The sequence below is a fragment of the Apteryx mantelli genome, chromosome 3, assembly GCF_036417845.1.
Source record: "Apteryx mantelli isolate bAptMan1 chromosome 3, bAptMan1.hap1, whole genome shotgun sequence".
Classification (NCBI taxonomy): Eukaryota; Metazoa; Chordata; class Aves; order Apterygiformes; family Apterygidae; genus Apteryx; species Apteryx mantelli.
In genome coordinates this window covers 98,020,593-98,042,183 of record NC_089980.1, presented here as the reverse complement: position 1 = coordinate 98,042,183, position 21,591 = coordinate 98,020,593, and the positions used below count along the sequence as shown (strand labels likewise).

Sequence of the window (21,591 nt, the reverse complement as noted above, 5' to 3'; positions counted from 1 at the left end):
CTTGTGCTGATCCCCTTCCCTACTCTCAGAAAAGCACAGCATCTTGGAGTTCTGACGTGATCTGAAGCAGGCCCAATAATGTTATTACATCAGATGACCCAGCAGAAGGAGGAATATGGGATATTAAAACCACTGATGTCTGAGTCTCATAAGGGCTTAATCCAAACACTAGCAAGATGGCTTTCAATTAAATCTCTCAAGGACCAGCTCCATTGTATGTTCCTATGATTGATTGTTTTACAGCCCAATTCAGTTTCCTTCTCTCTCTCCAACCTGCCATGCTGTTGGGCTCTCAGAACTTGGCAGGAGCGTGGCAACATCCCTTCCTGGGGTCAGACAACCCCACGTACCATGGGCTGACTCAGAGAGGCTCCATGGGCCAGCACAGCCCACATCAGGGCAGGCACAAGGCTGCTGTCCGTGCTGCCTCTGGCTCATGCTCTGGAAAGCATCTAGAATTAATATCATTTGTTCTTATACGCTACTGCTGACATTGCAGTGGTGCCCAAGGGCTGCCATCCCAAATGGCAAATATAGTAGTAGGCATGGTGCTATCAAAAAAGACCCAGTCCCTGCCAGGAAGGATTTAAAATGTAATCACCTTGTGTTAGAAGAAGAAAGCAGTAGCAGCCTCAGTGCTTCTCCAACATTTGATCTCCCTTTGATCTCTCCTGTCAAGGAGCTGCACAGCAAACCCGGCAAATGCTGAGCAGCTGCCCCCGCAAATTCCACAGTGCAGGAGACTCTCTGCATACGAGTACTTAATTCAGGCTGTCACGTTGGAAATCACCATCATTCCAAAGCCTATTTACTGCTTCAGTCTCCACACTTGATTGAACACCAATCACAGATTAAAAAAAAAAAATGACAAGGAAGAATAAAACAAATTTACATTTTTTCCCTCTCTTTTATTTCTTCCTTTCCTTATCCGCCCTTGAAAATAAGATACTAGGTCCATGTTCTGAAAAGACATTTCTTATCTTTTTTAATGCTCCTGCACCAAAGGCTCAATTTGGCTCCCAGATAAATGGCAGTTACCTAATCACAAGGACAAAGCCTAAGGTTCAGTCTGGAGCTGCCATCAAGCTTTATTAAACCCAAAATGAAAGGAGTTCAGTGTAAGGTGTGATGGCCTGGAAAGCCCTTAGGAGGTCTGAAGTTGGCTTTGGTGTATTGTGCATAAGTGAAATTGCTTTTGCTTTTTTTTCTTCTCTGTAGTTAATTGTAAATTTGAGGGATGATAAAACAATGAGTGGAATAGAGAGAAGGAAAATCATTTGAACTGTAGGCTCAAATGCTAAGTTCTTAATTTAGATATTACTAAGATGAGTCTGTAAAACTTGCATATCAGTGGAAATATTTACTCTGCCTTTTTCAGGCAGATTCCTACAACAATCAACAGGGGCAATCGCTGCTTTTTTTGCTTCCTGCTCTTCGTTCAGCATGCAAAACAGTTCATGAGAAAACACACAAATGAGAACAAGGGCATCCTGAGACACTGAGACCCTTTGGTGAAGGGCTGGATGAGAAGTTAGGCTGGGCAAGGCAGAGATGGTGAGGGGCCAAGGGAGCTGGCCAAAACGTTACTGTCTGGGAGCTGGTGACAAGATTCAAAAGATAATTGAGTCTGTGCTCTAGGTAATAATCATAATTAATGATAATAATTAATGCAAATAAGGGTTATTAATACTAATTCCTGTTGGTATTACAACAGCTTTGATGAAACTTTGCTGTGACTCAGAGAAACCACTCTGCATAGTACCGTGGGACCCTAATTCACAGGAACAGAAACACTTTCACAGACTGGGAAACTGAGGCACAGAAGTGAGACACTTCTGTGAGATCCTGGGAAATAGAAACCAAGCTGGGAAACATCGAAAGGCCCCCGTGACTCAAGCCTCTCTCTGTAAACCATTTTGAGGCAATAGGAATACAGGAGGAAAAGAAGAAAACAACCTCCAAAACTATTTCTCGTCAAAGGAGGCCATTTGCCCAGGCAATTACACCAGCCCTGCCTGGGTCCCGCTGCTCAGGTTTCTTGGTCCCTGTGCTCTTGACAGCCCCGTGACACTGTCCACCTCTCCCCATTGGGTGCCACGTCCCAGCTATAGACATTGCCAAATCTCTCTCTTGGATCAAGCAGCCACGACCAGCTCACCACAGCATCTCCTGAGAACAGGACACTTGCTTTCTTTCCCATTTTTTTACTGTTATTTCTCCCCATTCCAGACTTTAAAAATACTGGGGTCAAATAGACAAGTAGGGCAATTTGTACTAAGAGCACAAGCACAGGAGTATTTGCCAAAATAGCAACGTAGCAAGTAACAGCTAGGACATCTTGTGGTTTCATTAATCTTTACATTGCTAATCTGAATTATTACATAGCATTAAATCCTCAGTTCTCCCAGTCAGATTCTGTCTGGCAGCTGAAGTCACATGAATTCCCCAGACTCCAATTTTAATCACTATTTTATTATAGCTTTTATGCCAAAATTTCAAATTCTGCATGTGAAACTTTTAAGGTGAAGCAAACACAGACATTGATAACTGAAACTGAGGGTGAGGTTTTTGCATATTCATTTGGCCCATCAGTCTTCAAAATTTCTATCAAAATACAGTTTTGCAGAGGCAGTGTATGTGAGCAACACTGTAATTGTGTACAGTGTCTGAAGCCAAACAGAAACCCTGTAAAGAAATGCTCTCTTTAAACCACAGAAACAAACCCTGGGTTTCCTTAAAGGTCATCTTGGCTACAGAACATACTGTTGAATTTAACAGCTGTTGATCAGTCACAGAAAGATGTCAAGAGATTTTTGGTCTCACTAATCCCTGGAGTCAGTAGGGAACTGCTGGATGTTTAATCCCATCTCTCTGTAAACTGAAGTGTTCAACCACGGGGGCTCCAGATGCTTCACCAAATTCCCCACCAAATGCCACTAAGGATGAGCAAACAAACAAAATCTCTTTATCAAAAGGGAGCAGAGGGATGAGAAAGGCATGAATGGGAAGGGAAAAGAACAGCTGAGATAGCAGGTAAACAAAGGACAAGCAATTTAGATTACAGGGGTAAAAGTAAAAATAACCCTCATCAACCAGCATTTACTTGCCATAAAAATATTTTATAAATATTCATATTCTCTTCAGAGAGAGAAAATACCACAGATTTGTGAGCTTTCCTGCACAGAAGGATCAGCTTGCAGAATTGCAGGTGGGCACAGACCTGAATACTGAGACACTGCAGAGACCTCAATGCTCAGCTCCTCTTTAGCCAGTTCATTGCTGAAAGGGAAGGAAAAAGGATCCCCTGTGAAAGCCATAGATTTGACCAAGAGGAGGAAGCAGCACTGCTTTATTCAAAGACTGCAGCCTAGCAAAGGTCTTCAGCCCATACTTTAAGGCCTCTGAAAAGCACCAGCCAAATTCATGGAGTTATTCAGATTAAACAAGGGCTCAAATATTTATAGATCAAGGTCTGGAGATAAATTGTATAACCTTAAACTGAAACATTTCTTCTAGAAAGAGAAAACATGTCAGTATCAATTATCTCTGTCACTGTCCACACCAACATCTTGCAGAACGCAAATCCTAATTCAGAAGGACTGATACAGCCAGAAAGTGAGCCATGGACTCTTAAGAAACTTCATAAATTCACAGACCTCTACTTACAATACAGAAATGAACCCATCAATAAATTATTCCCTTTGCATCTCAGGCACAGCACAACTGCAGCTTCCAAGCAAGCTAAAGACACTCACACAGTCATTAGGAAATTTGACAATATTAACATTGGAAGTGGAAAACAGCAGATTTTCCTTTTGAAGAAGATTTTTCATTTGCATGTTGAGAGGATATTTAAGTGGCCAGAAGCACAAAGCAAGGCTCCTGGGAGCACTCCTGCTCTCTCTCTTCTGTAGCTGGGCAGTAGTTGTCAGCCCCACAACTTCTGCATAAGATTTTCTTGTAATACAACAGAGCAGCATTATTGCATCTCACAGTAAACATACCCCCTTCCAAAACTGCTTCAGCAACACACGCTATCTTTTTCTGTAAATTCCTGCATATAAGTGCCTTTAGCCCACATCAAACTTGGGTGTTGAAGAGATACTTAGGGACCAGCCTGTCAAAGTCTCTGGCTTCACGTGTGTTTATTTCCTGGCCAGGTTCACAACCCAGTACCCTCAGAATCAGCTGAGAGCACGTTCCCTCGTTTCTCTTTCCTCCGCAGTAAGCTGCTCAGTTTTGTGACCTATTCTTTAGCAAAAGCCATTACACATTCAGCTCAGATGCGGCATATAGAAAAAATCCAGTACAGAAGACCTTTGGGGAGACTCATTTTGCATCTGCATTAAGCGGTTGGATCAGGACAACAGACTGAGCCTGAATTTTGGAAGGGTTTTGACAGCACATACTGTGGTTTGTTTCGACTTGCAAGAATTCCAGTTTGAATATTAAATTTTGTCCCATGTTGCCTGGCACATCCAGTCTAGGGCTAACCTTTCACAGAGGCCCATGAAGTTTCCATTAGTCCAGTCCAGGAATGACATGAGGAAATACTTTTTCACTGTGAGGGTGACAGAGCACTGGAACAGGTTGCCCAGAGAGGTTGTGGAGTCTCCTTCTCTGGAGATATTCGAAACACGCCTGGACGCAATCCTGTGCAATGTGCTCTAGGTGACCCTGCTTGAGCAGGGGGGTTGGACTAGATGATCTCCAGAGGTCCCTTCCAACCTCAGAGATTCTGTGATTCTGTGATTCAGAACGTGCCCAACATCAAAGCCTGTCACATCCCAGCATGTCTCATTACCTAAAACCACACGCTCTGAGGAGTGGCTTGAAAGGTGCAAAGGTCCAGTCAGTTCCCTGCATATCAGAGACATGCACTAGACACAAACTTTTTTTCTTTTTTTTTTTTCTTTTTTTTTTTTTTTTAACATTGCAGCAGGCTTTGGAAGATAGGGAGAAGTATCTTACCATGAAAATGCCTGGAGTCAGTTTTCATCCCCACTTCTGAGACTAAGACTTTGTGACATCTCTTTAATTTCTTTCTTTGGCAGTGATTTCAAAGGCTCATTGTTCCTCTTTGAGACAGTCTCCATGTCCCTTCATCATTCCTTGAAGGAGTGAGGGAGACATAGGCTCTAAGAATAAAAATATCTACATGTGAAACAAGCAGGTTTGAGACTTCTTTGCTGCTTGTGCACACCTACAGTCTTGTAAGTTTTCATAAGAGATCCAATGTCTGCAAGCGGCAAGATAGCAATCTTCAGCATATAAATACAACATTTGTATGTTATATGTTATAATTACATAACTCTAATGTATATAGTATGTATATATTTATATGTGTACATAAAAACTACCTTTTTGGAAGCAATAACCTTCTCATGTCACTAGTGGCACAGCCTCAAGGACCCTGCAGATTCTAGGTTTGTCCACAGGCTTGAGGGGCAGCTGAACCATCAGCGATCAGGACCTTTTAGGTGTGGGTGGCTTCCAGACAAACACAGCCCAGTATCTGCCACATCACTGCAGTGAGCTTCATTTCTTTGCATCTCTCACTGACAGATCGTCGTTGAGGGAGAAATGAGTTTTATTCCAGCCACTGACACAAAGCTATTGACGCTTTCATTCACCACCACCACCCCCCGTTCATCCATCCGGAGGAAAATACTACCCAGAAAGGCCAGCAAGGACTAGCTAATGTTAGGCTATGAAGAAATATAATAAAAGTACAGCATTAGGCTGTTCCTCAGCAAAGAAGATACAGCTATTTTAAGTATCAACTAAAGCTGCTTATTCACAGGCTCCCTGTAAAATATGAGATGTCATAGATGAAATGCTTAGAATGGGTGTTTAAGGAAGACAGCACAACAAACATTTACATAATCTTTAAATATTAATATTTGTAAATAATACCTGAACATCTGCTGGCTACAAGGTCACTGACATGGAGATAACTCCCCAAGGGTCAAAACAAATGCAGTCTATTTTAGGTTATGGAGGCTACTTTGAACATCAGCAAAGCAAAAATTTGTTTCATTAGCACTGTATCCGATAGCCTGTCTCTAATGGACTGATAGCAGGCAGTACAATCATGCCTTTTGGATTGTTAATAACACAATTTATATAACATTTCCTTGCTCACTTGCTCTTTCCAAAGATATCTTTTCCTGAAAAACCTTTCACATTCCTCTAATGTTCTTCTTCTGTTTCACCTTGCATAACCCCAGCATGTTCTTTCCAGTGGTCACAACTATGTTGTGCTAGCAGCTTGCTGATTGTCCTCTGCAGATGAGCAGAAGTCCCCATGGCCACCATAAATCACGTCCTCGTTTTAGTGTTTTCCATTAAAAGTTCAATGATGATGCTGTAGGGTGGTTCACCAAAAATGTTGAAGGTTAACAGCTGTCCATTATTCCACCAAGCTTTGGAACCACCACATTTACAGAACTGGACTTCATTATAGTCTAATATCACTCACAATTTCTTTATGATATTTATTTTTTTCAGAGATGACTTGCTCTTTTTCACTTGCAACATAACATTATGGGCCTGATGCAATACCATAAGGCTGGATTTTCAGTTAGACAATGGTCCCTTAGCAGCACTCAGAGAGCAGAAAGGGTCTTACAGCAGTGACCAAATACAGCCAACACCTGTCTCACAGGCTCTTCTACCATTCTTCAGCAGTAGAAAAGCCTGTATGTCACATGCCAGTCAGACTACATTAGTTTCACTGGCAGTGAAAAGCTGGAATAAATCACAGTGCCTAGCAAATCACAGTGACTGCATGATGAATAACATTATAAAAGAAAATATACGGATCACCTCTTAACAGGCTTTAGTTTTCTTACTTTTACATTCTTCCATCAAGCTCATTATCTGTCACTAAAAAGATACTACATAATTCTGTAGCTGTGCAAGAACCAGTAACATTCAAGCTACCTCCTTGCATATGTCATGCTTTCCAAGGCTGGAGTCTGAACCAAATTCTTGCCATATTTTGTTTTTTATCGCATGCACTGTAGCACAACTTTGCTGATACTCCATCTCTGTTCTGGGTAGCTCTGCGAGATGGGGTTGTTTTGAACAAAAATTACAGAAACCAGGTGCCTCCTTCATAAAAAGCCACCCTCTCATCAAAGCTATTAGGATATTTCTGAATTATATAAATTTTATAAATGCTACTCCAAGCTTCTAGGCTCTAGAGGTATCCTAATGCTTATACTGTGGAATGTAGCATAGAAAAACAAGAATACAGGGAGATTAAAATGCAGTTACATTAGAGCTGGAAGAGTAACCGTGCAACAATGCACGTGTCTGCTTGGTGTGAACTGTGCACAAAGATCATCTTCACGGGCTCCATGACACTGATAAAAATGGTAAATATTTGATCTATTTAGAGAATCATAGTGCAATGATGATAGTGCATGCCAAAACCTAAAACTAAAATTAAACCATCAGCACAACACATAACAAACCCTCTCAGCTTTCCCAGAAGCACAGCAATCCTGTCTCTGACATACATCCACCCAGGAAAAAACTCACTCTGGGTCCCAGCTATTTCCTACCAAGTCGAGGAAAGGAGCTCAAAGACGAGATCCTCTCCCAGAGCAGCCCTGACAGCCCACCCACTCCTACTCAAGCAGCCAGCAGGTCTTTTGCCTGGAATTGTGGCGGTTGTCCCAGGGAGAAAGCAGCGCTTCAATTCTGTCATCATCAGGCATTCAGAGGTCATAAGCCAAGCTCCAAAAACTGAGGTTGGCTTAAAAATCTAAAAACTCAACACACTACCCTAATCTTTTATGGTTTGGGTTTCTAAGATTTATGAGGCACACACTTTGAGGATTTTCTCCATTACCAAGACGACTAGAAACATTCCTTGTCTGTATCTTTCTTACAGTTTTTATTTTCTTTTTTTTTCTCCCCACAATGGAGGAGATCCTGCACAAACAAACAGCTCCAGGATCTGACACTAAAATAACTTTTAAAAGAAGATAAAGTGTCACAAGATTCAAGACCAAACCCATGAGAAGCACTGGCTTGGAAAGGTCAGACCACATTGCACAGATCAGATCAAAATGCGTACTTTCAGCTCTGGCCAGAAAGCACATGACAGTCAGTTCACATATGCCATTTGCTGCCATGAAATATCATGGTTAAGCAGGTGGCTGCTGCAATCTCTAGCCTCAGAGCAAAGCTGCAGCACCTGCTTACACAAAGGATACGCTTCTCCAGCAGGCTGTGAATCTCATCTCCTTACCTCAGCAAGAGAAATCATCTTTCACTGTTTTTCAGTCCTGTCAGCACTGCAGAGACAAGTCAGCTCCAGGAGAGCCTAAAATCCTGGTGTGACTCATCCAGTGTTGCCAGACCCAACCCCCTGATGAGCTGCAGGCTCATTCGTACATCCACAAGACACCCCAAATGACTGATGCCGATTTCTGCCTCCCAGAGACAAAGTCTGATCCCGTTCCCCCTGTGCAATCAGCAGAGTTTGCCACTGACTTCACTGGTAGCTGGTTCAAGGAAGGAGTTTTCCTTAGGCAAGAGCTAGAAAAACCATTTACTGCTAAAACTAACTCCATTAACCTGAAGTGACCAAGACAAATTGTGGTCCCATACTTGTACTCCTCCTCTGACCTGGTTATTTTTTCTGCTTGTCCTATTCCCTTTAGCTTGAATTTTAATATGATGCAGATGAACCATGGTTTGGATGGCCACCCTCAGTGAGACAAGTTAGTGGTTACTGCCATCTCATGATCTGGCAAAAGGCAAGCCTTTGGGAGTCCCCTCTTTCCCACTGCCATATTTTGCAGGCTGTGCATGGTCCTGTCCACCTGGGGCCTCCAACTGCATACAATACCTACTGTGTCCATGTTATGGGCATGTAGGTATACCTGCAGGTTCTGAATGCATCCCACTATGGGACTTTCAAATCTCAACCTATCTCTGAACTTTCCTTCTCCCCTCTCTTCTGCTCCAGGAGTGCCAGTGGAACAAGCACACTCGCCTTCCCCACATGAGAGTGGTGGGCCAGGAATGATGTTTAGCACCAGAAGCACCATCTTCTGAGGGGAAAGGAACAACTCTGGCATAGACACAAGCTTGTAATAAACAGTGAAAATGGTCATCAGAGGAAAATGTATTTGCAGCCAGCTTATTATATGGCAGTGCTTCCTATCTGAATGCAGGAGAAGAATAAAGCAAAGAGAAAGTTATTGCTCCAGAAGCAACCACAGAAGGACTCCACTTTCCCCTCTTTTAAGGCCTTGGAGAGGGAAGAGGAAAAAGACAGGGGATCTACAGAGATGGGGAATAGGAGGAACCATCTGAGCTTACAGCAGGACAGGGTATTCCTAGTACTTAAGGACATATTTAGGGATCTTAGCAAAGAAGTCACTCAAAAGAGCATGGGATCTCTTTCTTAGAGTCTAGTCTTCTTGTTAGGAAGGATGAGGCATATTTAATCAGCAATCCATCTTCATGTGTGCTTAACTGTCTATTTCTTACCTTCCTTCAGAAGAGAACATACGACATAGTGAGATAAGCCAATGATAAAGCACTGCCATGTTGAGCAAACCGTGTGGGATGCCATGTGATTGCCAATAGCGGTGACAGAGCAGCGTGCCAATTAAGCAAAGCCAGACTGAATGGAGCAGGTATCAAGCCAACACCTCACAGACCCAGGCTTTGCAGACAATACCTGCCCTACAAGATTTTATGTGGTCAGAGATGTGAGACATGCTTAAGAACAGAAGATGGGAGTAAAGAAGCCTAAAAGGTTAGGTAAGGAAATCAAAACCAATGGTGAGAAATGGGACATCGAGTCAAGAAGGCAGCTGGCTGGACAATCCTGACAGTGACCATCTCCTCCTGGAGCCAAGCAGATTTAGCCAGATCAGCCAGAGAAGCCAATCCCATGACTCATTGATGTTTTCGTCTTTGAAAGGTCACGTTCCTTCCTTAATCAACCTTGCAAAGTGATCCACCTAATAAGTTCTTTACTATGCAATTTGATTAAATCAACTGAGAAGCTCATTGCAACTTCACAACTACAAGAAAACGTTAAAACCTGCAGCTTGTTCTCTGTTCCTGTTTCACTCTGTTCCTCAACAGAGTGAAATATTTACCATGATGCTCAGTCCCAAGCTTTGGAGAAAACTAGCAAAAAGGATGCAACTTTAGCAACAGAAGGAACACAGTTGTACAGAGTGCAGGTGATGAGATAAGGATGAGGCCTGCTCTGAATTACCACAAAGTATCTACTGAAACCACCCAAGCCCTTTCCATCCCACTGGTGCAGGGAAGAGCCATCTGGCCAGATGCATTTTTTAAAACAGATGAGCATAAAATTAACAGAATCATATTATTCTCACCTCCAAAAGCTGGCCTCATGATGAAATCATGGTCATCAACTCTGAGAAGCTGCTCCATCTTTCCTTTCCAAGTTTTGGTCAAGTCATGATTCTTCTTATAGATGTGACTGCAAAAGATAGCAATAGGGTTGATCTGTTGTCTTTGTACTCCAAGCAGCACTCTGAAGCTGATTTCTGTCTTTGTTATTTCAGAGTCCCTGCTGAGATTTACAACATGAACGGTAATTTTGTGAGAGCAGTCGCCCATGCTGGAAGCGGGAGAGCAGCTACCACTGCAGAGCAGACCAGCGTGACAAGTCCTGAAGCTGTTTCTCCATAGTGTTAATTCAGATGAGGCCTTCCCTGTTGGCAGCCCTGCAAGTTCAGCCTGGCTCCAAGGCTGACACTCTGCTCTCTCTGCCTCAGACATCACAGCTCTCCAGAGAGGCACTAGGACAAAAGCACAGCTCCTCATGGAGGAGCCTGGATGCAGAGCAGATAGGAAGCACTTTTCTCCTGCAAATACAATGACCCAGAATAGGCAATAATAGAACATGCAGATTCTGAACCATACATTACCTTGCTGAAACTTTGCCTGGTACCATGGTGATATCATCATGAAAAAGCTTGCTCTTTCCAGTGATAGTCGGGCAATGTCATATGTTATTCTGAGAATATCTGCCCGGTACTCATGAACATCAGCCAAATAACAGCTGTTTGTGTGGGCAGAGGGACAGCACTTTGTCTTTTCATTTTAAACAACGACAAAACTACCCATTGCCCTCCATAGCATTGGGAAAACATGGTTTTATCCAAAGTAGTCAACAAGACCTGCAATCCTTCGCTTCACTGAACTTTAAGAAACAAAAGAAACTATCTTTTTTTATCAGAAGATCATAGATTGTATCAAAACATTACAATAAGCATGAGAACAAGCCCCTGAGAAAAGTGCAAGAAAGTCACTAAAATGGCATAAGTGGATGACTAAACAGTAGACAGACAGATACTGCATACACTTTCAGAAGAAAATCCAGATCAGCATTCCCTGCTGTTCCCCAGTGGTGCAGGAAGGAAGATGAGAACCATTAAGATTCCTCAACCCCTTTGCTCTGGACTTAAGATCTGATAAAGTTCTAAATGTTTCTGACAAATGGCTAATTACAGCAACTTACTAAAAATAACAATAGTAAATAAAAAGGACAAGATGCAGGAGGGTTAAGACCTGTTTGCTTGTGTGGGAGAAAGGTTACTGGCTGGTAAAGAACAAAGATCTCTGAAGAAAAAGAAATGGACTATTCTAATAGGTACAAAAATGAGAATAAATTAGGTGGAAACATCTCTGGTGAAAACTCAGAGTACAAAACAATCATCACAACACTTAGAAGCGTATGTGCCAGCCCAATCTTGTGTGCAGCATTACTCACATGAACAGCCTCATTGAAATCAAGAGAATCAAGCCCATGTGGACAAGCTGTGCAGCATGGAGGCTAATTGAACTGCATGCCTGTAAGTAAGTGCAAAATTTGGTCAATGTTTCCACCTGGCCGGCTGCACGCCCTAGTTGCACAAATATAAAACATTGCAACTGTCCAGCAATGGAGCTAAGAGACCCCTATAGTCAGGGACCATTTCCTGCAGCAATGCAAATTCATTTCAGTGCTGGGCCCCAAGGTTAGACTGCATGGAAATGTTACTGGAATTCACTTCTCCCTTCCTCTCATACATTCCCCTCTTGCTTTTCATGTTGAGTGTTTCTAAGTCCTCTCTCCTCTTTGAAGGGCTCCCCCGGTGAGCTTGTGCATAAGTTTCCCACAGGCTCCTCCAGAAGCACACCAACCTAATGAGGCTACCTTAGAAACACTCTCCATCGTATAGGGAACTACATTGCTCCTCTTCTCCCCTCCCCAAAAGCACAGAACACAGGGAAGGCCATGGAGGTGCTTAAAGGTCAATAAAATGCAAAACACAAAGAGTATGAGCAAAGGGAGCATAAATTGCAGATCGGGAAAACGTTTCCTTCAGAAGATTCAATTCAGAAGAGCAACAAGAAAACTAAGGGGCATTGACAACTGTTACACAGAATCACAGAATCACAGAATGGTTGAGGTAGGAAGGGACCTCTGGAGATCATCTAGTCCAACCCCCCTGCTCAAGCAGGGTCACCTAGAGCACATTGCACAGGATTGCATCCAGGTGCGTTTTGAATATCTCCAGAGAAGGAGACTCCACCACCTCTCTGGGCAACCTGGTCCAGTGCTCTGTCACCCTCACAGTGAAAAAGTTTTTCCTCATGTTCAGATGGAACTGTCTGTGTTTCAGTTTGTGCCCATTGCCTCTTGTCCTGTCGCTCGGCACCACTGAAAAGAGTCTGGCCCCATCCTCTTGACACCCTCCCTTCAGATACTTGTACACGTTGATAAGATCCCCTCTCAGCCTTCTCTTCTCCAGGCTAAACAGGCCCAGCTCTCTCAGTCTTTCCTCATAAGAGAGATGCTCCAGTCCCCTAATCATCTTCGTGGCCCTTCGCTGGACTTGCTCCAGCAGTGCCACATCCCTCTTGTACTGGGGAGCCCAGAACTGGACGCAGTACTCCAGATGGGGCCTCACCAGGGCTGAGTAGAGGGGGAGAATCACCTCCCTCGACCTGCTGGCAACACTCTTCCTGATGCACCCCAGGACACCATTGGCCTTCTTGGCCACAAGGGCACATTGCTGCCTCATGCTTAACTTGGTGTCCACCAGCACTCCCAGGTCCTTCTCTGCAGAGCTGCTTTCCAGCAGGTCAACCCCCAACCTGTACTGGTGCAGGGGGTTATTCCTCCCCAGGTGCAGGACCCTGCACTTGCCTTTGTTGAACTTCATGAGGTTCCTCTCTGCCCACCTCTCCAGCCTCTCCAGGTCTCTCTGAATGGCAGCACAGCCCTCTGGTGTATCCGCCACTCCTCCCAGTTTTGTATCGTCAGCAAACTTGCTGAGGGTGCACTCTGTGCCTTCATCCAGGTCATTGATGAAGAAGTTGAACAGGGCTGGACCCAGTACTGACCCCTGGGGGACACCACTAGCTACAGGCCTCCAACTAGACTCTGTGCCACTGATCACAACCCTCGGAGCTCTGCCATTCAGCCAGTTCTCAATCCACCTCACTGTCCACTCATCTAACCCACACTTCCTGAGCTTGTCTATGAGGATGCTATGGGAGACAGTGTCAAAAGCCTTGCTGAAGTCAAGGCAGACAACATCCACTGCTCTCCCCTCATCTACCCAGCCAGTCATTCCATCATAGAAGGCTATCAGATTGGTTAGGCATGATTTCCCCTTGGTGAAGCCATGCTGACTACTCCTGATCACCTTCTTTTCCTCCACATGCTTAGAGATGGCTTCCAGGATGAGCTGCTCCATCACCTTTCCACAGATGGAGGTGAGGCTGACTGGCCTGTAGTTCCCTGGGTCCTCCTTCTTGCCCTTCTTGAAGACTGGGGTGACATTGGCTTTCTTCCAGTCTTCAGGCACCTCTCCTGTTCTCCAGGACCTTTCAAAGATGATGGAGAGTGGCTTAGCAATAACATCCGCCAGCTCCCTCAGCACTCGTGGGTGCATCCCATCAGGGCCCATGGATTTGTGGGTGTCAAGTTTGCTTAAATGATCTCTAACCCACTCCTCCTCCACCAAGGGAAAGTCTTCCTCTCTCCAGACTTTCTCTCTTGCCTCCAGGGTCTGGGATTCCTGAGGGCTGGCCTGAGCAGTAAAGACTGAAGCAAAGAAGGCATTCAGTAACTCTGCCTTCTCTGCATCCTTCGTCACCAGGGCACCCACTCCATTCAGCAAAGGGCCCACATTTTCCCTAGTCTTCCTCTTGCTGCTGATGTATTTGAAGAAGCCCTTCTTGCTGTCCTTGACATGCCTTGCCAGATTTAATTCCAAACGGGCCTTAGCCTTCCTCGTCGCATCCCTGCATACTCTGACAACGTTCCTATATTCCTCCCAAGTGGTCTGTCCCCCTTTCCACTTTCTGTATACTTCCTTCTTCTGGTTGAGTTTTGCCAGGAGCTCCTTGCTCATCCATGCAGGTCTCCTGCCTCCTTTGCTTGACTTCCTACTCATAGGGATGCACCGCTCTTGAGCCTGGAGGAGTGGATGTTTGAATATTAACCAGCTCTCTTGAACACTCCTTCCTTCCAGGGCCCTCACCCATGGGATTCCTCCAAGCAGGTCCCTGAAGAGGCCAAAGTTTGCTCTCCTGAAGTCCAGGGTTGCGATCCTACTTGGTGCCCTGCTGCCTCCTCGCAGGATCCTCAACTCCACCATCTCATGGTCACTGCAGCCAAGGCAGCCCCCGACCTTCACATCTTCAACCAGTCCTTCTTTGTTTGTTAGTACCAGGTCCAGCAGCACACCTCTCCTTGTTGGCTCCTCCACCACCTGTGTCAAGAAGTTGTCACCAATGCTCTGCAGGAACCTCCAGGACTGTTTGTGCCTAGCTGTGTTGTCTTTCCAGCAGATATCGGGTTGATAACACTGATAACCTATTCACTTTAAAAAGGAGGTGAAAAAGAAGAAACAATAAAAATCATGCCAAAAACCATAACAAAAGTAAAACAGAATGGAGGAGATAGTTCAGGAACATCTTACTTGATATCCCAGAAACAAAGCACCTCTGGAGTCAAGGGCTCTAAAAACTTCAGAAAAGAATTTGACATTTCTGTGACTTATATTAAATGGGTGTTCTGAAGGAATATAAACCCTTGTGCTCCTGGGCACATGTCGCATAGGAAGCTTTGGATTCCTCTCACCCAGCTTTGTGCTCCTGTTTGAATCAGGGCCTAGGAGTTGTTCTCTCTCCCAGCTGGATGTAAAGGAGAACCAACTAGAGCAAGTGCAGTTCCAACTCAGGTGCATTAACAGTTGCCTAAAAGTAGGGGGATAAACCCAAGCATAGCAATTAACAGGAATGGTTTGGGAAACAAGTTCATCTCATAAGGCCTAGCTGCTGGAGGGAATTGGGTGTATTTCCTCTTTGCAAGCTAGGGCTGGTGACACCATTTCACTTGACAGTCCATAGTATGGCCTCAGACTCTGAAAAACTGGAAGCGGAGAAAAATGATATTACTGAGTCTGCTTGACTTTAATCATCAGGGGAAGAGCTGAGTACCTGTGAAACACTCTTCGGTGAAATCTCTCTACTCAAAGAATACTAAAAAAAAAAAAAAACACTGGATTTTAGGCCATATGAGGAGCAGTATGGAAAATAATGCCATCCTGTAAACCAGCGGTACAGCTTCACTGAAATACCAATTCATTTAAAAACACCCTACAGCAGACAGTGCACAGGGGAGACACTAAGAACAATTTTGTGCCTTGCAAAAACAAAAAAGGATTGCACACCTTCTCATTTGAAATTGGTGCAAGTCGTGTCCGTGTCAAAAGCAGCAAAAGTAAACCAGTATATTTAACTGCAAAGGTACAGCACTGTGACAATGCTTAGCTTTCCAGTATAAAAAGTCTGCTTGGTCAGCGAACACTGCAAAAAGCCAAATGATGACAACAGGTCTGGCTATGGGAGATAGCTGGTCTAGCAAAGGGAGCCAGGAGCCACTGTTATGTCGAATACAGAGCCAGGAGGCACTATTATTTAAGATACGGCACTGAATATATGCAGGCTGGTGAGGAAGAAGGGTCTATGCTCTAACATTTCACAGTCTAAACATACAACTATACAGCTAGAGCACAGTCAGAAGGAGCAAAGCTTGAACCTCCTGACTTTGCCAATGCCCTTAAGCAACGGACTTCACCTCGCAGTTTCCCGGCTGGACATGAAGCAGCCAAGACAGCACACAGAACAAGTAAGATTCAGCCTGCTTTGATTTAATCGTAAGTCTCAAGGGCCAAGCTAGGCTTTTTACATGCACCTCCTTTGGCCTCCACAGACTGAAAAAAGGAAACCACCCTGTATCAATACTGAATTTCCTCATTTACAGAGAATGCAAAAAGAACAGCTGCTACTTTAGCAACAGCAGAGGAACCAATGCTGCAGTGTTGTTGCAAAAATTTTGAGGCAACAGGCATTGTACAACTAGAGGTTGTGCAGTGCCCTGGAGTAATGGTTATGAACGTAGTTTGACTGAGCCACTTCCAAATTCAACATTTCTCAAAGACAGCAGGAGGGAGTCAGTAGGGGCCGGGATGTACCACAGGCCAGAAGACTTGCCTGGGGCACTTGGTTGAAAGCTGGGAGGAAAAAATGCAGCACTCCAAAGCAACCGAGGGGCTGTGCCACCCAGCAGCAGCCATTTCAGCAGACCATTTGTCACAGTGGACGGCTGTTTGAGAAATCGATCTACAGTACTGCATGTGCTAAGATTTGCACTGCCAAGCCCTCATCTGCAACTTAAAAGTCTCTTCTTTTCTTACTATTTGAACACTAATTCTAACACTAAGTAGCAGTGAATATTTCAGCTCCTAACACTCATTATGAAAGTTCATCTTTTTCTAACATGTTTCACTGTAACAAATTTTTTCAAGGAAAAAAAAAAAGAAAATGAAACTGAAGGTCAATTCTCCATACCAAGATGTATAAAGCCCGCAATAATCCAAAACTTTAAATGAATCTGTTTCTTCCTTCTGCCTCAGTTAAGCTTTCTTCATCTGAGCAATATGCTTTAGAACAAAGTTAGCATGCAGTTTTCACCAGGGAAAAAAAAAAATTTGAAAATTCACTCTTCAAATTTATAAATATTTCAAGCTAAGACCACTAATTTCAAAAGCCATCATTGCAGTGTACAGCAAGAGGCAAAAGACTTGCAGACATGCATAGTGACTTGAGATGCTTCTGCTTTTGGGTCTCAACCCAAAAGTTTGTATCTAGCATGCCCTGAAAATGACAAAATAGAACAACAAACAAAATACTTCAACAAAATGCTCCAAATCACTATCCACTTCCAAAAACCTTGGCATAAGCTCTTTAGCTAACAGAAGTTCAAAGCAACTTCTGTTTCAGAAGCACAGTGTTTTTCCTGGTTGACGCGTGAGGCTCCACACGCCTGTGATGAAAGATGAAAAGGCAGACTCAACATCAGACATGCAGAAAACACTGCAAGCGCAGTATTCCAGTCAAGGAGACAAGCGAATAGGGCTGGATGTCTCCCAAGCCCTCCCTTCTAGCACAATTTACACAAAGCAATAAACATTACCAGAAGCATTATCAGCATTTTTATAGAGCAATAAACATTAACAGAAGCATTATTTTTCACAGTTTCACTTTTTCTGTACAGAAGTTTTGTCCAGATGGGTAGTCCAGGAAGACTACCAGCATTTGTTTGTGATTCCTGATCTGTAGCCACTGCAGAGCTACTGAAGAGTACCCCAAACTGTTTCAAATCCACAGGGCTGGACGTACCAACAGCGCTTGCTTGGCACTTACAGTAAGGTTGACGCTTTGAGGAAGCTACAAACACACACACAGTACAGTTGATACTACACATGGCAAATCTGACATGCCCCAACAGCAGTAACCTAGACTGCGTACATCGCTCTCTCTGGAAAATCCAGGCTAGCAATATGGGAGCACTGACCACAGCCCATATCCTACATGTGCACTTGCACCTTTACACACTTTGCAGTCCCCTTCAGCACCAAAGTCTGCACGTCCTCTCCAGAAATTTATTCACAGTTTTGTATGTAAGACCGGGGCCGGTGTCCCCTGCCCAACAGTCACACCAGTGACTGACAGTTCTTCCTTTGCAGTTCATTTATCACTTGGTTTCTCAAAAACAGAATGAAATGCAAAATTTGTAATCAACAATTCTTCTGTTAGGTATAAGCCCTTATTCTACCTTCGCGGAGGAACTAAAGGATGGCTTTGTGCAGCATTCATGAGGCTTGTACATCAGCTAGAATGCACTCAATTTCACACACATAGGTGTCACTAAATCCCTTCAGGCAGTTTTGTAATGTAAATGATAGACTGTACCATTGGACAATGCAAAAAAACACCATCAAAATACAAAGTTAGGAGCTGCTACTCTATGACCACATACCAATTTTCTTAACAATGCCTGGGCCCTTCAGTGCATAAAGTGAAGCTTCTCCAGGCAATGATGATGGCAAATGTTATACAGAGATAGTTGCTTCTTTAAATTATGCCTCGTTTTGTGGAAACAGAGGTGTATTGTGAAGGAGGTGGTGGCTGCAGGAGTAAGGAAAAAAAAATACAAAGCAGCTACTCATTAAGCAAGCGTTAGCCATGTAGTATGCTGAACAAGGTACCGTTCTCACAGAAAAAATGTTATAGAGTTCAAGATTAACATAAAATAAAGGGAGTTAATTCAGGTTGCACGGGCAACCTTTGAACTGGTACTTCTTAATTTGGGTTCCTAACTTCACAGCTCTAATCTTGCTTTAGCATTTCTTTATCTGTTAAGGCACAGGCCCAAAACAGCGCACACTTAACAGACACCTGACACCTCAGATCCACCCCCCCCCCCCCCGAGCCTGAAGGACCTCCCTACAAGCTCCTAGGGACCCTTGGATAAGAACCTCTATAAAATGTACAAGTAATGAACTACAGAAAGTTCTGTACTTACACAACCCAAGCTAGCTTCTTGAAAATAATATAAAGATCTTTAGACTAGGTTGATGCATCATCTTAAAAGAAACAAAATATCAAATTCACTTCTCAAATGTAGATTTCCACTCATGGGAATAGATTTTCTTGGCTAATACATTTACTGTAAAATAAATATACTATATTCTTATGCTAAGTCAACAGGAGAAATACTAAGCAGAAAGTGTGATGCAATTATTAAAAGACACTTTGTTTTCATTTTTCTGTGTATGATTAAAAAGCCAACATAGGCACTGGTTTTCATTTGATTTTATTAGAACAGCTCACCATTTGTTGTTGGTTTAGAGATAATCTTTTTTTTCCTATAAAGAGACACAAATGGAAATTTAAAATATCAATGTCACTGCTCAATATGCTTTGCTTTTAATATTATGGAATTTATATAATTCACGTCATTTACATTTGACATTTCCAAATACTTTTATACACTTTTAAATAAATGCATTCACTGTGTAGGAAAAAACAAATGTAAACAGACAACAGCCCATTGTCTATTTTTGAAATTTATGCAGATAGAGATAAAATAATTTCCTTATATTTCAGGTATGTGGTACTTCAGGCTTTACCTGGCTGGAGAACTGTTTAATTAACTCATTATATGTCATTCTTTATTAAATTCACTTGTATTAACAACTTTAGCAATGTTTTAACTTCCACTCTATCACAACTCCCCAAAACAATGACATTGTAGTAGTTGTACATTATCTTGCAATATTTAAATAAAGTAAAAAATACTCAAATACCATTAACCCAGAGAATAGCACTACTTTTGAAAAAAGACCTGTTTAGAAAAAAAATTTATACTGTTTGTCCCTTCAAAGTAGAATATTTCTACGATACATAAATTGTTTGCAAGAAAGTGCTACTCCTGAATCCTTTACATGTAACAGAACATAGACTTGGGAAATTTTTTAGAATTAAAGATTTCATTCAATAATGTAGAGTCTGCTGAAATCAGTAGCAAAACTTCACTTGGCTTTAATATTTCAGGATCAAGCCCTAGCTGTTTCAGCTTAATGTCACAACATTTCTCTGTAAAACAGGCAAGTAACAACAATCCCTATGGATTAAAAAAGCATTTAGAGTGTTATGCCAAACACAACAAATAAAAAAGATGAAGTTTTACAGCCAGAGTAAAGCCATTTAATAAGATGGATTAACCCAATTGTATTTTTCAGCCTTTCGAAAAACAATCTTTTAAGATATAATTGTCACTGGATGACATAACTATACAGGAAAGGATAATGTACTCTGTCTGACAGGTTTGAAAGATTATCTTTTCTAATGTAAACCTCCCAAATATCAGTAACAGTAAATCTAACAAACTTTACTAAGACATTTAACTCTTTGCTGTGCATTCGCTTGACTTTATAAAATTAAAGTTTACACATAATTTTTCAAAATATACTTAGAATTTCAAAATCCCAGGTTAAGTTCCTATGCTAACTTCTTGTGTAATCAATATCATGCATGCTAGCCAACCCCTCCACCCACAGATTGTTAGACAGTAACACAGATTTTCAAGTGAATATAAGTAGCATGGACATTTCAACAACCAGAGTAAATAGATACTGGGATAATATGTAGATACGAACATACCTGTTAAGTATAAATTCTTTGAGTTCTCTCTGTAGTTATGCTATTCATGTGTATGTCTAAGAATATTTTTTACCATGATCCATGCTGAAGTGGTCAAGTTCTCTGCCAAAAACTGCCCAATTAACTGTATCCATTTACAGTTAAAGCTGAATACAGTACCAAAGACTGCCTAAAATTATTCAGAAAACATCATCTATAAAGCTGTTCTCACATACAACTAAAATGAATTTTCTATATGCAAACATACTGACAGAGCAGATTTTTATGCCTACATAATGATGTATTTATATTTTTTAATACCCCTTACCTTGCCTTCTGCACTTCCACCTGGCTTGTCCACCTCCTTCTTCTGTGCTTTCTGCTTTCCACAAGAAGAACCAAGTACAAGATTAATAAAAAGAGTTTTGCAAAATAAGGCATCTCGTAGAAAATAGCAGTTAGACACTCTGCACTCCAGTCACCTCCTGTAGTACAAGTCCCCCCGGGTTTAAACATTGAATCAACTCTAATTCCAGGGTCGCGTGTTTGTCAGTGATCATTGGTAGAAATGCTGCTTTTCTGATTTAATATTTTAGACAGGCTTTCAAGGGCTTCTCACTCAAAGCTTTCCCCTGATCATTGCTTAACGATTGGCCATTACCCACGAAGTTTGCCTCACCAAACATTTCCACTGGGTCCTAAAGGATATTTACTAAAGCCATTATATAAAAACTGCAAATCTGCATGCCAGCTTTCTGCTCAATCCCCTAATCTCAGAACAGTGCTATCCTTGCGCCAGACTGCATAAAACCATGCTGTCCCTTTTCATTAGGCTTTCCAGATTTTCTGTCCATTATCGGGGCATCTTTTTCAAGTAGAAAACATGATGGCACAGGCGATTTAAAATAAGTATATTTTACAATGATATATTTTTGGTGGTCTTATGGCAGTTGAGATTTTATTTTCCAGTTTAGTCAGTGTGGCTTTTTATGTTGTTGAACACAAAATATGAGCTATTTCCTCTGAAAATGATTA

At 42.5% G+C, this 21,591-nt stretch overlaps 1 protein-coding gene across 1 annotated transcript in view; it reads right to left on the bottom strand.

The window, feature by feature from the left end:
• LOC106489629 (gamma-aminobutyric acid receptor subunit rho-2) overlaps window positions 1–21,132 on the bottom strand; it is a 41,519-nt gene extending 20,387 nt beyond the window's left edge. The window contains exons 1-2 of the mRNA XM_013948821.2: window positions 20,885–21,132; window positions 10,380–10,486 (exon numbers count right to left, since the gene is read on the bottom strand). Coding sequence (XP_013804275.2) covers window positions 10,380–10,486; window positions 20,885–21,072 — 295 coding nt within the window. The 5' untranslated portion in view covers window positions 21,073–21,132. The remainder of the gene's footprint in view (window positions 1–10,379; window positions 10,487–20,884) is intronic.
• Window positions 21,133–21,591: the final 459 nt, after the last annotated feature.